The following is a 16,231-nucleotide window of genomic DNA, read 5'->3' as shown; positions in this document are numbered from 1 at the left end:
GAAGTGTGATTTTATCCCACAAATGTGCAGTCCCAGCATAACCTCGATTGACTTGCAACCCACTGATTCAGCTCTATGTCCCAGCATTTGAATAGCTTTTGTAATTGCCCTGCCACCGTCTAGACATTAATGATGATAAGTCCACTATCACGTCTTGCAGTTGATTCATTCCATTCACCTTGTATTTGTGTTCCATATTTATATTTCATCCAGCATGCAATACTTGATATTTGCCAGTGGTAAACTTAATTTGCTGATCTCTTCCCGATTCTACAAATGATCTTACTCCTACAAACCCTTATCCTCATCTTCTGTTTTATGTGCTCTCTTCATTTTCATATCATCTGCAAACTTTTACCAATCTTGCACTGAGCAAGCAGATCATTTATATAAATGAGAAACGACAGATGTCCGTGCACTGACCCCTGTGAGATTCTACTTTCCCTGAGTCTACCTCAACACCTTTGTCTGGTATTCTCTGTTTGCTAGCCTTCAACTACCTTTCTCTCGAGTCTCATACTCCGCTCTGAATTGCCATGGTTTTCAACAAAGTCGTTGGTGCCGGATTTTGTCAAAGGCTTTCTGAAAATCCAAAGAAATTATATTCTAGGGAATTCCGCCATCTATTTTATGTGGAACATCCTCAAGTTTGACCTTACCTTTCTAAAACCAACTTGGCTCATTTTTATTCACTGTTTGTCATCCATTCCCTGGCATCGGGCATATATGTCCAAGAAAAGGGAAAATTGTTGCATTCCCCTGCCCTTTCCTCGCTCTTCTCTTTGACAATGGAAATGATCAGGATACAAATGTAACATTAGGAACAAGAATAGGCCATTCAACCCTTCGAGCCTGTTCCGCCATTCAATGAGATAATCGCTGATCTTCATCACTCCATTTATCCGCATTGGTTCCGTATCCTTTGATACCCTTCCCTAACAAAAATCTTAGCAATCTCAGTTTTGAAATTTTCCATTGACCCACAGCCCCAACAGCTTTTTGAGGTGAGTAAGTTCCAGATTTCTACTAGGGTACATCTGTTGATTATACTCCAACCACTTGAGATAGTTCAAGCCAATGCTAGGACTGGAGCACCTAATCGAGGCTGGCACCCCAGTGAATGGAGTGCTGTACTGTCAGAGGTGCCACCCTTTGGATAAAACCATGACCCTGTTGTCCAGTGATTCAAGTGAAGGTTATAGATCCTGTGGAGCATGTTCCAGCAAGATCACAGATCTGTCCCGGTGGATGCCAAATATTATTTTTTCAAAAGCAGCACCAAAAATAACTGAATTGGTATTTACCTCTACTGTTTGTGAAATCTGTTGAAAATGGTGGCCACATTTGCTTACATCGCAGTCACTGCTCTTCACTGTATGTGAAACACTTGGAAATATGTCTAAGATGCACAGTAACATAAAGTGTTTTTATATCTGCTATGTTCAGGCATGTTTGTTGTCTTCTTCGTAGGCAGTCCCCCGGAGTCAAGGATGACTTGTTTTCACACTAATATGAGTTCGAAGATAACTGATGAGACCAGTGCGGAATCTACATTCTCAGTCACAGGTGGGGCAAATGGTGGTTGGTGGGTGGGGGGAGGGTGCGTGATTTGTGCTCCTTCCTCTATTTGTATTTGGCTTCCGCATATGGACGATGTGGCCCATCCATCAGAGCTGATCGAGCGTGGTCAATGCTTCGATGCTGGGGATGTTGGCCTGAGAGAGATCACTGACATTAGTGCGCCTATCCTGCCAATGGGTTTGCAGAATCTTGCGGAGGCAGTGTTGGTGGTACTTCTCCAGTGCTTTGAGGTGCCTATTGTACATTGTCCATGTCTCTGAAGCATATAGGAGGGTGGGTATCACTACTGCTCTGTAGACCATGAGCTTGGTGCCGGGTTTGCGATCCTGGTCTTTGAACACTCTTTTCCTCAGGTGGCTGAAGGCTGCACTGGCGCACTGGAGGCGGTGTTGGACTTCGTCATCGATGTCTGTCCTTGCTGATAGTAGGCTCCTAAGGTATGGAAAGTGGTCCACATTGTCCAAGGTCTCATCATGGATCTTGATAATCGGGAGCAGTACAGTGTAGTGGGGGACAGGTTGGGAGAGAACCTTTGTCTTACGAATGTTTAATGTGAGGCCCAAACTCTTGTATGCTTCAGTGAAGGTGTCAACGATGGTTTGGAGTTTGGACTCCGAGTGTGCACAAACGCAAGCGTTATATGCATATTTTAATTCAATGCCAGAGGTTGGAACAACCTTGGATCTGGACTGGAGGCGTCGGAGATTGAACAATTTCCCGCTTGTCCGGTAGATTAACTCCACTCCAGTGGGGAGCTTGTTAAAGGTGAGTTGTATGGTAAGTCTGTCACCATTTCTTTATTGTTCAGAGGTTAAACTACTTTACTGCTGCTCAAGATTTTGTAAGGATTTGCTTATGGTAGTCATATTACTCTTGGAAATAGCACAGACAGGGAATCTAAAGGCATTGAAGCCAACTTTGGCTCTAATGGAAGAGCTTGTTCTCCCTCAGTCCAGACAGGGAGAACTTTTATTGTCCTCCAGTTGGTAAAGTATGATCCTTAGAGCCGAGCTCTTTTGAGTTATCACTCTCTGCTGACTTGTGTCACTCTCCAGCCACTCACTGCAGTGAAACATCAACAAAATCCTGAGCAGCAGTTACAACAGTGAAAGGACACGGGCGTCAACAAGAAAAGAGTGGAAACATTGAATGTCATTGACTGCTTGATGTATTACCTGATTAGCATTATCCAAGGTTGGGTTTGCATACCACAGAAAGAAATGGGCTTCCAGAAACAATTCCTTGGAATGATAAATATAGGTTGAGATGCCCAAATACTCTTCTGCCTCAATGGCCCCTTTTCTCGCCGGGACTAGAGTGGAGAGTGACTATCGTGCGTGGAGTGCAGTCGGCCAGCATTGAATAGTGGAAATGTGGGGATGGATTGTGTTGTGTATCTGTAAAGCACGCACTCTCATGTTCTGCCACCAGGGAGCGCATCCCCTGAAGTCCCAAGGAATCCCAGCATCCCTTGGGAGCACTGTATATAAGCTGGCCCCTAAAGCCTGTTCCTCACTCTGGAGTGTCTTAATAAAGACTGAGGTCACTGTTACTTCAACCTCCCTGTGTGCAGTCTCATCTGTGTTAGGAACACAATAGATTGAAATACTGGAGGTTTCCTTGATTACCTTTGGGAATTGGGGAGATTTACATAGAACTTTCCTTTAGGAGATTAAATAGGTGGGGTGGAATCCATGACAGGATAGATTGTACATGACGTGTTTTAATAGCAGGCTTGATGGGCCAAATGGCGCTCTCTCATTCCATATTTTCTTCATTTCTGATGAAGGATGATGTACTTTAAATATATTACTTTCAATTTTTATAAATCATGCTGCCAAATATTGATTAAAGGAGAACTCCACCCTCTGTATTGTCCTGCGAGGAACTGAGTGATTGCTTGCTTGTTGTTAAGCAGCTGGATACTCAGATTAGTTTGGCAAGAATTCCTGTAGTTGGATTGGGATCAATGTTGAACGTCAGGATCCCTGCTGATTGCATGCAAAGCATCCCCATTCTTAAATTGTTGTTCCCTTTCATTTCTTTTTGTGAGATATTGTTCTCCCTTTGTTCCCCTTTTGACTTTGCGTTCCCTGCTGTGAGAAAGCAATTGACCTCCCCCTGGGTGTGTCCTCACCACTGCACAGCTGATCACCAGTAATTTGCTGCATGGTTTGCAAAACCCTCATCCAAACCATTCCACCTCGCTTTGGAACTTGTGTGTTGCACCAACTTGGCTGGTTGTCTTTCATTCCTTTTTAATCACCGAATTTGAGTTTAAATAATTTATTTTACAAAGTAGATCGCTTCCATACGATTCTTTGGAGTGCAAGACAAGGCAAATGTGTACTGGGCTGGTAATCTCTTCCCCGACTTGCTCTATCTATCTAGACTTGGATTCATGCGCAGCAGGAAGGGGCAGGCCTCCAGAAATCAATCGGTGAAACGCCGAGTGTAGACTGAGATGGTCAGATATTCGAAGGGTTCTTACCTGGGCTTGGGGTTGAGGATGGAGTGCCAACTGTGGAGGACAGCAACCTGAATTGAATAGGTGGGATGTGGCTAGTGCACCAAGTCATGGAACCCAGAATAAGGCAGGACTTTTTGTGCTTCGATCAGGGGAGGGGGCAGAGATGGATCCATTTATTTGGAGTCAACTGTGTGTCATTTTAGTTTTTCAGTGAAGAAGAGCTGCGGCCTTCAAATTCAGCTCCATTCGCAACTCCTCAGGTGATGAAGCAGTCCATTCCCGCATGCAGCAAGACCTGGACACATTCAGGTTTTTGCTGATAAGTGGCAAGTAGCATTTGCACCACACAAGTGCCAGGCAATGACCATCTCCAACAAGAGTGAGTCTAGCCACCTTCCCTTGACATTCAATGGGATTATCGCCGAATCCCCCTCCATCAACATCCTGGGGAACACCATTGACCAGAAACTTAACTGGACCAGCCACATAAATACTGTGGCAACAAGAGCAGATCAGAGGCAGGGTATTCTGCAATGAGTGATTCCCCTCCTGATTCCCCAAATGCTTTCCACTATCTACAAGGCACAAGACAGGAGTGTGATGGAATATTCTCCACTTGCCTGGATGAGTGCAGCTCCAACAACACTCAAGAAGCTCAACAGCATCCAGGACAGAGAGGCCCACTTGATTGGCACCCCATCCACCTCCTTAAACATTCACTCCCTCCACCACCGGCGCACCGTGGCTGCAGTTTGTACCATTTACAAGATGCACTGCAGCAACTCGCCAAGGCTTCTTCAGCAGCACCTCCTAAATCAGCGAACTCTTCCACCTAGAAGGACAAGTGCAGCAGTCGCATGGGAATACCATCACCTGCAAATCCTCCTACAAGTCACATGCCACCCTGACTTGGAAATATATTGCCGTTCCTTCATCGTCACAGGGTCAAAATCCTGGAACTCCCTCCCTAACAGCACTGTGGGAGTACCTTCACCACACGGACTGCAGCGGTGCAAGAAGGCGGCTCACCACCACCACCTTCTCAAGGACAATTAGGGATGGACAATACATGCTGGCCTTGTCAGAAAACACCCACATCCTGTGAATGAGTAAAAAATATATATTGATCGTCGTTCTCTTCGATACAAGGACTAGGGAAAGATGCAAAAGGAAAAATTCTACTATCTTGCCCTAGAATTGCAGATGGGAAGCTATTTCACATCACTTCCTGTATCTTGTGAATAGATGGTTCAGAATGAATTTATTTTTGTGTTAAACCAAATTAGTAATAAAATTGAAGCATGAATTACATAAATGCCACTCTCCGTGGCTGTTTTTCTAAAGAGAGACTGATATTATATTTAGAAATGCACCAACCAATGCTTCTGTCCACCACCCTCCCAACACATGCATTATCCCCAAATAGTAATGGGTTTTATTAACTGGGCAATATCTCATCTGCTTTGCCTTATGAGAAGTGATTTTGAGTTATTGTAATGTTGCACCTGACAAGTAGCATATTGTTCAGTGATTACATGTGAGCTGCTATTCTTGCAACTAAAAAGCACTTCGATGCCATGATGGGGAGAACACCTCGGTCTTTGTGAATCGATGAGCTAAAATGGACCTGAATGTCCTCCCTGTATCTGTATCTACGATGTGCTTTATAGCGTATTGTTCTCCCATTTTACAAACTGCACACAGAGTGATGTTTTAGCAAGTTCACTTATTTTGGGATAAGTTATATCTTCTTTCATCCAAATAGTTTGTTTTGAAAATTCACAATTTGTGGGTGTGGCTGTGATGATTATTCAGTTTTAATTTCTCAATGAAAAGATTGTTTCAATCACCCCTATTTTAAGGAGCAAATGTTATGCTACTTTAACGAACAGCGGTGAGAGAGCTTGATGTTTGGCTTTATCAATAGCCCCTTGTTTTCTTCATAACCAATGTTCTTTATTGGCTGTAAAGCGCTTTGCTACGTCCTGAGGTCATGAAAAGCTGTATATAAACGCAAGTCTTTCTTTGTTCCCCTGTTTGAGCAGTAACAGTTACAGCCTCACTTACAAGGCTACCACTCAATTATTGGGCTAGAAATTCGTCAACGTAACTTGCATTTTAACCTGATTTTTACGCATTAAAATGAAGTATTTGTCCTAAAAATACAGTGTCTAAAATTCCACAAACCTTAACGATGGAGTTGTCAAAATATCGCCATTTTCAGTAACACCATACCTAAAAAAATGTACCGCCGAAATTTGGCCATTTGGCACCACTGTATTTGCTTTGCAAAACACCGTTTTGAAAACCCTGGCATTGCAGCTTCAGGAATTCCGGTGAGTAAGAAGACCTACAAAAAAGTAAGTAGAATTTTTTAAAAAGTTTTTTTTCAGCGATTCTGTTGTTAATGCCTTTGTGAATGTTTTCTCAATTTTTATTTTTTTTATTTTTTCCCCTGTATTTTTCGCGATATTGGCTTCGTGGTAAAGTTGGAGACGACGGCGTTTTCCAACACGATTCCTCCAGCAACAGCGTTATTTAAGGACGGGGGTATTTCTTGGCTAAACTGACCCCATTAATATGGCGTTATTTATCAATTAAGAACAGTCTGGCGAATTTCAAGCCCTATAGGTGGTTGATTTTTTTTTAATTTCATGCTAATTTTACCCCTCATTTCCTCTTCTGAAGGCAGTGGGGTTTATGGGTCCTCTCCAAAGTCTGGGCAGTGAGTGCTCATAGGCTGCTCAACCATGGGTGTGGTTACAGCTGTTACTATACCACTCCTCACCTGACATGCACAAGCCCAGCAGGGATTGTTGGACAGTCACTGATTTCCTTCATGGCGAACTGAGGGGGGGTCACAGGTCAATTGTAACCCCTACTGCCATCGGCTAACTCAACTTGGACTGGGGATTGACCAAGGGCCTTCCTGGCTCGCTATGGCTCAGTCACTCGTTGAATGAAGTGACTGAGCTTGATAGAGGCAGGGGGAGTGGAAGGCGATCTTTCCTTTTCAGCATGAACTTGATCTTACATATTTGGAGTTGAAGACAAGTTATCTGATTACAGGATTATCTAAACGTTCTCATTTCTTTTCTTTCCTCTTTCGTAGAGAGGTGGGAAACTTGTGTGGAGACTGCGACGAGGACGGTAAATTCTATCAGTATGCACACACAGCTTCTTCGCCTCGTATCTGCGATGCATCTGGCTACTGGACTCCTGAAGAGGCAGTGGGTAAGAGCGACAACCAAGGGACAAAAATTAATGCCATTCCCTTTTACTCCCCATCTCTCCTGTAGGCGGAAGCTCAAACTGGTTCTACATCCAGTTGTGTCTTGAATCTTGAATCCGTTGATGCAGTCCTCTTCAATTGGGATTCCCTTATAACTTGCTCTTCAAGCCTGTACTATTCGATCTTTTTTTTTAAAAATCCACCCACCTTTCTTACTCCTAACTTCCTAGTTTGTATCCTCCAGATGTCTTTGCCACACTGAACTGTTTGCAACGCACTCCTGGCTGGCCTCCCACATTCTACCCTACATAAACCAGAGGTGATTCAAAACTCGTCTGCCCATGACCTAACACGCGCCAATTCCCGCTCACCCATTACCCCTGTGCTCGCTGACCTACATTGGTTTCCGGTTAAGCAACGCCTCAATTTCAAAATTCTCATCCTTATTTTCAAACCGCTCCATGGCCTTGCCCCTCCCTACCTCTGTAATCTCCTCCAACCTCCTCCCTGAGATGTCTGCACTCCTCTAATTCTGCACTCTTGAGCATCCCTGATTATAATCACTCCACCATTGGTGGCCATGCCTTCTGTTGCCTAGGCCCCAAGCTCTGGAACTCCCTGCCTAAACCTCTCCGACGCTCTACCTCTCTCTCCTCCTTCAAGGCATTCCTTAAAACCTACCTCTTTGACCAAGCTTTTGGTCATCTGCTCTCATTTCTTATGTGGCTTGGTGTTAAATTTTTATCTCATGATACTCCTGTGAAGTGCCTTGGGATGTTTCACTATGTTAAAGGCGCTATATAAATACAAGTTGTTGTTGTTTGCATTGAACCATTTTATTAATCCTCTTTAAAACTTCAATTAAGTACACTCTTTTTCAAAGGATAGAAACCAAACCTCTTTTGTCAGAACATTAATACCTGGAATCATGGGTTTTGTTACCCTGAGGTATCAGCCATGCCTCAACTGATAGCACTCTTGTCACTGAGTCAGAACGTTGTGGGTCAAGTCCCACTCCAGAGACCTGAGTGCAAAATCTAGGCTGACACTGATAGAAACATAGGAGCAGAAGCAGGCCATTTAGCCTCTCGAGGCTTTTCCGCCATTCAATGAGATCATGGCTAATCTTTGGCCTAACTCAATATTCCTTGCCTTTGCCCCATATCCTTTAATACCTTTGGTGAACAAAAATCGATCAGTCTTAGATTTAAAATGAACAATTAACCTAGCGTCAATTCCTGTTCCAAACTTCTATCATCCTTTGTGTGTAGAAGTGTTTCCTAACTTCACTCCTGAAAGGTCTGGCACTAATGTTTAGACTATGCCCCCTAGTCTGAGACTCCCAACCAGTGGAAATAGTTTCTCTATCTCTCCCAGTTTCTTTCTCTTCCACCTCTGATTTCCTCTCTCCCGCAGAAGGTCGCAAAAATATTCGTGTAGATAATCACAGCGATATTCTAGGCAATATTTTGAAATCGTCAAATAAATCACCCCTAAACCTACTAAATTCCAGGAAATACAACCCTAGTTTGTGTAATCTCTTCTTGTAATTTAAGTCTGGGTATCATTCTGGTAAGTCTACGCTGCACTCCCTCCAAGGCCAGTATATCCTTCCTAAGGTCTGGTACGTGCTCACAGTATGCCAGGTGTGATCTAACCGGAGCTTTGTATAGCTGTAGCATAACTTCTACCCCCTTATATTCTAATCTTGTAGATATAAAGGCCAACAATCTATTAGCCTTTTTGATTATTTTCTGTACCTTTCCATGACATTTTAATGATCTATGAACATCACTCTCGTGCAGTACTGAGGGAGTGCTGCACTGCCGGAGGTGCCATCTTTGGAAAGGATGAGATATTAAACCGATGTTAAGATGTCTGTCCTCTCAGGTGGACATAATAATTCCTACTGCACTCTTTCGAAGAAGAGTAGGGCCAATACTTATCCCCCAACCAACATCATTTAAACAGATTATCTCATTGCTGCTTGTGGGATCTGTCTGTGCACAAATTGGCTATCGTGCTTCCTACATTACAACAGTGACTATACTTGAAAAGCACTTCATTGGCTGCAAATTGCTTTGGGATGTCAGAGTGATTATTTGCCTTCTGAGGGAGAGCGAGGGAATCAGAGGTGGGAGAGAGAGAGTGTGTGGGGGAGAGTGAGAGAGAGTGGGGGGAAGAAAGAGAGAGTGGGGCAGCGAGAGAGACTGGGGCACAGAGATTGGGGGGAGATAGAGAGAGAGAGGGGGTAGAGAGAGCGAGATAGAGGGGGTAGAGAGAGAGAGAGAGAGAGGGGGTAGAGAGAGAGAGACTGGGGCACAGAGAGAAAGAGAGAGAGAGAGACTGGTGAGTGAAGAGAGAGAGTGGGGGAGAGTGAGAGAGAGAGAGTGGGGTAGAGTGAGAGCGAGAGAGACTGGAGCACAGTGAGAGGGGGCAGAGAGAGAGAGAAAGAGTGGGCAGAGAGAAAGAGTGGGCAGAGAGAGAGAGAGAGAGAGGGGGCAGAGAGATAGAGAGAGACAGGGGAGAGGTGGGAGAGAGAGACTGGGGGAGAGAGGGACAGAAAGAGACTGGGAGGAGGCAGAGAGAGAGAGAGAGAGAGAGAGAGAGAGAGGGGACGGGGGAAGAACGTGATCCAGGTCTAAAGGGGGGAGGGGGGGCTGTTGAGAGTGAGAACATGATCCAGATAGTAAGATGGATCATGTTCTTCCAAGCCCACCCTCTTTATACCCGCACCACATTCTCCCTCTCCTCCCCTACACCTGGTTGATTTCTTGCAAAGCTCGGTGCGTGTATGGCAAGTGACATCATTGGACTGGACAAAATCCAGAAGTCACGACACTGTCACTATTCACTTCATATCGAATAAATCTGTTAACAATCCGTGGCCCACACACAATGCCCCATCTATGGCTGAGAGGAGGGATATGGTCAGGAACGTGTTGGGGGGATATGGTCAGGAACGTGTTGGGGGGGATATGGTTAGGAACCTGATGTGGGGGGTGGTGGGGTGCAGTGGGGGAAGAAGTTCAGGAACTTGGGCTGGGGGAAGGAGGTCACGATCTTGGGGGTGGGGGCATGAACTTGTTTGGAGGGTGGGAGATCTTAACATGTGTGTGTGAGCCCTGTCTGCTCCAAGTGAGTCTGGATTGAAGACAAAGCTTTCGATAATGTGGGTGTGGAATGTGTTACGAGCCAACTCACTGCTAAACAGGGATAGAGCAATCAAACCATTCGCCCTTTGAACCATGCTGCATAGCAGGGTAAAGAAAGAAAGACTTGCATTTATATAGTGCCTTCCACGACCACCGGACATCTCAAAGCACTTTACAGCCAATGAAGTACTTTTGGAGTGTGGCCACTGTTGTAATGTAGGAAACACGGCAGCCAATTTGTGCACAGCATACTCCCACAGACAGCAATGTGATAATGACCAGATAATCTGATTTTTTTGTTATGTTGATTGAGGGATAAATATTGGCCAGGACACCGGGGTAACACCCCTGCTCTTTTTCGAAATAGTGCCATGGGATCTTTTACGTTCACCTGAGAGAGCAGACGGGGCCTCGGTTCAAAATCTTATCTGAAAGACGGCTCCTCCAACAATGCAGCACTCCCTCAGCACTGCACTGGAGTGTCAGCCTAGATTTTTGTGCTCAAGTCCCTGGAGTGGGATTTAAACCGACAACCTTCTGGCTCAGAGGCGAGTGTGCTGCCCACTGAGCCACAGCTGACACAGGTTAATAATGGACACACTCTAATGTCAAGGTGCGCTGTACCTGATCTCCACCTGCACGGTGTTACGCTCGTGGTTAACATGCTGATGCACAAGTAAAAGTTACAGCCTGTGCATGTATGTTATCTAAAACACGGAGGGGGAAGGAGAACATCAACAACAACACACACAGGTGCTCAGGTGCTGAGTGAGTCCTTCCAGCACAACCGAATGATGGATGTATTAAGAAAAGGGGAGGGGAAAAAAAATCCCTTGATACTGAGCAGGATATCGAAACGTCCGGAGTAATTTGATAATTAAAAAAACCCTGCAAATTCCTTCAGTGAGACCGAAAAAAAAAAAACAGGTGCAGTTCATCTGGGTGAACAGCGAGGGTTTGATGAACAGCATGTCAGTAACATGAATCACATTCTGCAAACTATTGCTGAGGTTCGTTGGACGGGAGGTGTATTCTGCTGGGATGGACGGGGAGGCAGTCGGGGGGGTGGGTGCAGTGAAGTTGGTTTTCTGTGCAGTGCCTTGATCTTCTGGCTGAGGAAGAGAGAGTTTAGCAAGACCGGAAAGGAAAGGTGGGTGTAATGTCTTTGCTTCATGAGTCGTTTGCTTGAGAATTCATAGCAACACATTGCTATTAAGAACAAGTTGGTTTATTAGCAAAAGGTTTAACAGTCACACTACACATTACCAGTTCATCCACCAGGCTCACAACCACTTGCCTCATCGTGGATCCCTGAACCCAACTGGCTGGGGTTTTATTGAGTCTGGTGAACATCACATGACTGGCAAAGCCATTCCCAACTCAACAGCTCCACAAGCCTGTGAGCATCCTCACGAGTACATACATTACAATTGGGGAAAAAATAAAAGCAAATAATGCCCAGACAACAGGCAGCGGGGAAGGTATAGGTGAAGAGCATGGCCTTTTCCACATGAATTTTTAAAAAGTACTTTATGTATGTCCGCTGACCAACATCATTCTCAAAGTAATATCAGACATTTCAGTGTTTCAATTATATAGTTTCCTGTTTACATTCTCATCACACACACACACACACCTACCCCCCCCACACTTACACATACTTCCCCAGTGACACCCCCTCCACTGAAACCCCTCCCCATTGACCCCCCCCCCACTGACCCCCCCACACACTGACAGCCCCCCACTGACCCCCCACACACACTGACACCCCTCCCACTGACCCCCCACACACACTGACAGCCCCCCACTGACCCCCCACACACACTGACAGCCCGCCACTGACCCCCCACACACACTGACACCCCCCCCACTGACCCCCCCCACACACACTGACACCCCCCACTGACCCCCCACATACACTGACACCCCCCCCACTGACCCCCCACACACACTGACATACACCCCCCCCACTGACCCCCGACACACACTGACACCCCCCCACTGACCCCCCACATACACTGACACCCCCCCACTGACCCCCCACACACACTGACACCCCCCCCACTGACCCCCCACACACACTGACACCCCCCCCCACTGACCCCCCCCACACACTGACACCCCCCCCACTGACCCCCCACACACACTGACACCCCCCCACTGACCCCCCCACACACACTGACACCACCCCCACTGACCCCCCCACACACTGACACCCCCCCCACTGACCCCCCCCCACTGACCCCCCCCCACACACTGACACCCCCCCCACACACTGACACCCCCCCACACACTGACACCCCCCCACACACTGACCCCCCCACACACTGACACCCCCCCCACACACTGACACCCCCCCCGCACACAGTGACACCCTCCCCACTGACCCTCCCCACACACTGACACCCCTCCCCCCACACTGACACCCTCCCCACACTGACACCCACCCCACACTGACACATCCCCCCCCACACAGACACATCCCCCCCCCACACTGACACATCCCCACCACAGTGACACCCACCCCACACTGACACATCCCCCCCCACACTGACACATCCCCACTGACCCTCCCCACACACTGACACCCCTCCCCCCACACTGACACCCTCCCCACACTGACACCCACCCCACACTGACACATCCCCACCACACTGACACCCCACCACACTGACACCCCCCCACACTGACACCCCCCCACACTGACACCCCCCACACTGACCCCCCCCACACTGACCCCCTCCCCCAAACTGACCCCCCCCAACACTGACCCTCCCCTACACTCACACCCCCCTCCCCCACACTGACACCCCCAGCACACTGACACCCCCCCCCCCCACACTGACAACCCCGCCACACTGACACCCCCCCCTCCCTCCCCCATACACTAATACAGACCCTCCCCACACTCAATTGAGCTGAGGGAATGCTGCACAAGATGCCATCGTTCAGATTAGAGGTTAAGCCTTGCCCACCCCCTGCCCTCCTGCCCTCTCTGGGCGATATAAAAGGTGCCATGCCAGTATTGGGTTAGAACAGGGAAGTTTTCTCCAATGTCCTAGCCAATATTTACCACTAATAAGCATCACTAAAAACAGATTATCTGAACATTTGTATTATTGCTCGTTGTGGGAGCAAATTTGCTGCCGCGTTAGCTCCATGACAACAGTGACTACACTTGAAACAATTGCCCAAAAATTGCGGCCTCTCCGGGTACATGCGATGTGCGCACACACCCGAAGAGGTCTTGCAAATTCCGGTTCTTGGCGTGTGATGTGCATGGGCCGAGATCTGGCTTTTGCGATCTGTCAAAGTGTCTTTTGAAAAATCGCACGCATCCCTGGGAGAAGGGCCTTCGCGGGATCGAGTTTTGTGCTATTTGCTCAACTCTTGCCCAGCGAACGTCCTTCAAACTCTGATACCTGGTAAAAGCAGGAGTAGAGCCCACTTTTACCAGGGTAAGAGTTTTAAAACATAGAAAAATTAAATTATAATGCATATTTTTATATTAAAAACTCTGTCTGTGAAGGTAAGTTTATTTTTAACATTATTGAAACATTATTTTTTAAAGTTCAAAGTAATACATTTTTCTCAAACATTTTTGCAATATCTGTTCATTTCTTTTTAAAGTGAACTGTTTTTTAAATTTATGTTTGTTTTACTTGATTTTAGGGGTATTCTCATTGATAATTATGGCAGCGCGCAGCTCGGAGATTCCATTACTATGAATGAGAATACTAAATTGTGATTGGTGGTCCAGGCCCACGTGATCCCAGGATCTGCATATGCACAACTCGGCCTCTGAGCGCAATCCTACATTGCTCCGGTCGGAGGCATCTGCCTGCAGGAAGCCTCCGACTGCAATTTCCGGGCCAGTTGTGTGTAAAGTGCTTTGGGACATCCCGAGGGATGTGAAAGGCACTGTATAAAGGTTACGTTTTGTTTTGCGGACGGTTTGTTGTAAGCCCGTGACATTTTGTTTGCCGCAGGGTCGCCCGACGTGGAGGAGCCATGTGAGCCCAGCCTGCGCGCCTGGAGCCCCGAGCTGCACCTCTACCACATGAACATGACGGTGCCCTGTCCCCAGCCCCAGGGCTGCATGCTAGAGCTGCGCTTTGCCCAGCCCGTGGTGGCCGACTCGCTGTCGATCTGGGTCAACTACCTGTCCGCCGGTCTGGACCGTGCTGTGTCCAACGTGGCGATCCTGACCGTCGACAGAGAAGAGATCCAGCTCGGCGGCGCCTACCACACCTTCTGCGACATTCCGCTCACCGTCCGCATCAACATCAAGAAGAAAGTGGCCGGCGTGAAGATCTGCACCTTCGATGAGAAGCTGGAGCTGGACGCCGCGCTGCTGGTCTCCAAGTCCCAGGATCCCCTGTGCACCGCATGCAGGGCACTGAAGTACAAGATTGTGAGAGAGCCTGTGTTTCAGAAGGGGCGAGTGGTGACTGTCGCCCAAATGGAAAGAACTTTCACTGACTTGTGAGTACTTGCAGTGTGACATTCCATTTTAAGGTAGGGCTAAGAACATAAGAAATAGGAGCAGGAGTAGGCCATATGGCCCCTCGAGCCTGCTCCGCCATTTAATACGATCATGGCTGATCCTATCATGGACTCAGGTCCACTTCCCTGCCCGCTCCCCATAACCCCTTATTCCTTCATCGGCTAAGAAACTGTCTATCTCTGTCTTAAATTTATTCAATGTCTCAGCTTCCACAGCTCTCTGAGGCAGCGAATCCCACAGATTTACAATCCTCTGAGAGAAGAAATTTCTCCTCATCTCAGTTTTAAGTGGGCGGCCCCTGATTCCAAGATCATGCCCTCTAGTTCTAGCCTCCTCCATCAGTGGAAACATCCTCTCTGCATCCACCTTGACAAGCCCCCTCATAATCTTATACGTTTCGATAAGATCACCTCTCATTCTTCTGAATTCCAATGAGTAGAGACCCAACCTACTCAACCTTTTGAATAAAACCCCCATCATTCTCCAGATATCACAGCTGTGTGAGACCTGAACGCATAATCCAGGCTGACACTCCAGTGCAGTGCTGAGGGAGTGCTGCACTGTCGGAGGTGCCGTCTTTCAAATGAAATGTTAAACCGAGGCCCTGTCTGCTCTCTCAGGTTGGGGTAAAAGATCCCATGGCACATTTTCAAAGAAGAGCAGGGGAATTCTCCCTGGCACCCTGGCCAATATATATCCCTCAGCCAACATTGTTGAAACAGATTACCTGGCCAGTATCACATTGCTGTGGCAGCTTGCTGTGCGCAATTTTGGCTGCCGCATTTCCTACAATACAACAGTGACTACACTTCAAAAGTACTTAATTGGCTGTAAAGCGCTTTGGAACATCCTGAGATCATAGTACCATGGAACCTTTTATGACCACCTTAGAGGATTCAATATGTACATGGACAGCTCATTACATACTGTACAACTCGCTACATACCAGACATCTCTCTACACACACATACATCTCCCTATGCACATATACATCTGCCTACGCACATATACACCTGCCTATGCCCATATACATCTCCCTACGCACAGATACATCTCCCTACACAATAAAGGTATAGCAGTTATCATGGGTGACTTTACATATAGATTGGGCGAACCAAACTGGTAGCAATACGGTGGAGGAGGATTTCCTGGAGTGTATTAGGGATGGTTTTATAGAACAATATGTCGAGGAACCAACTAAAGGGTGATTGGGTAATGTGTAACGAGAAAGGACTAAGTAGCAATCTTGTTGTGCGAAGCACCTTGGGGAAGAGTGGCCATAATAT

The 16,231-nt window shown here is 46.9% G+C and overlaps 1 protein-coding gene across 1 annotated transcript in view; it reads left to right on the top strand.

Annotated features, from left to right (window-relative positions):
* The window catches only part of pappa2 (pappalysin 2), a 586,487-nt gene that overhangs the window by 274,166 nt on the left and 296,090 nt on the right, over positions 1-16,231 (top strand). The window contains exons 6-7 of the mRNA XM_070887395.1: positions 7,164-7,285; positions 14,428-14,923. Coding sequence (XP_070743496.1) covers positions 7,164-7,285; positions 14,428-14,923 — 618 coding nt within the window. The remainder of the gene's footprint in view (positions 1-7,163; positions 7,286-14,427; positions 14,924-16,231) is intronic.

This window comes from Pristiophorus japonicus, chromosome 8 (genome assembly GCF_044704955.1).
Source record: "Pristiophorus japonicus isolate sPriJap1 chromosome 8, sPriJap1.hap1, whole genome shotgun sequence".
Classification (NCBI taxonomy): Eukaryota; Metazoa; Chordata; class Chondrichthyes; family Pristiophoridae; genus Pristiophorus; species Pristiophorus japonicus.
This window is presented reverse-complemented; position numbering and strand designations above follow the sequence as displayed.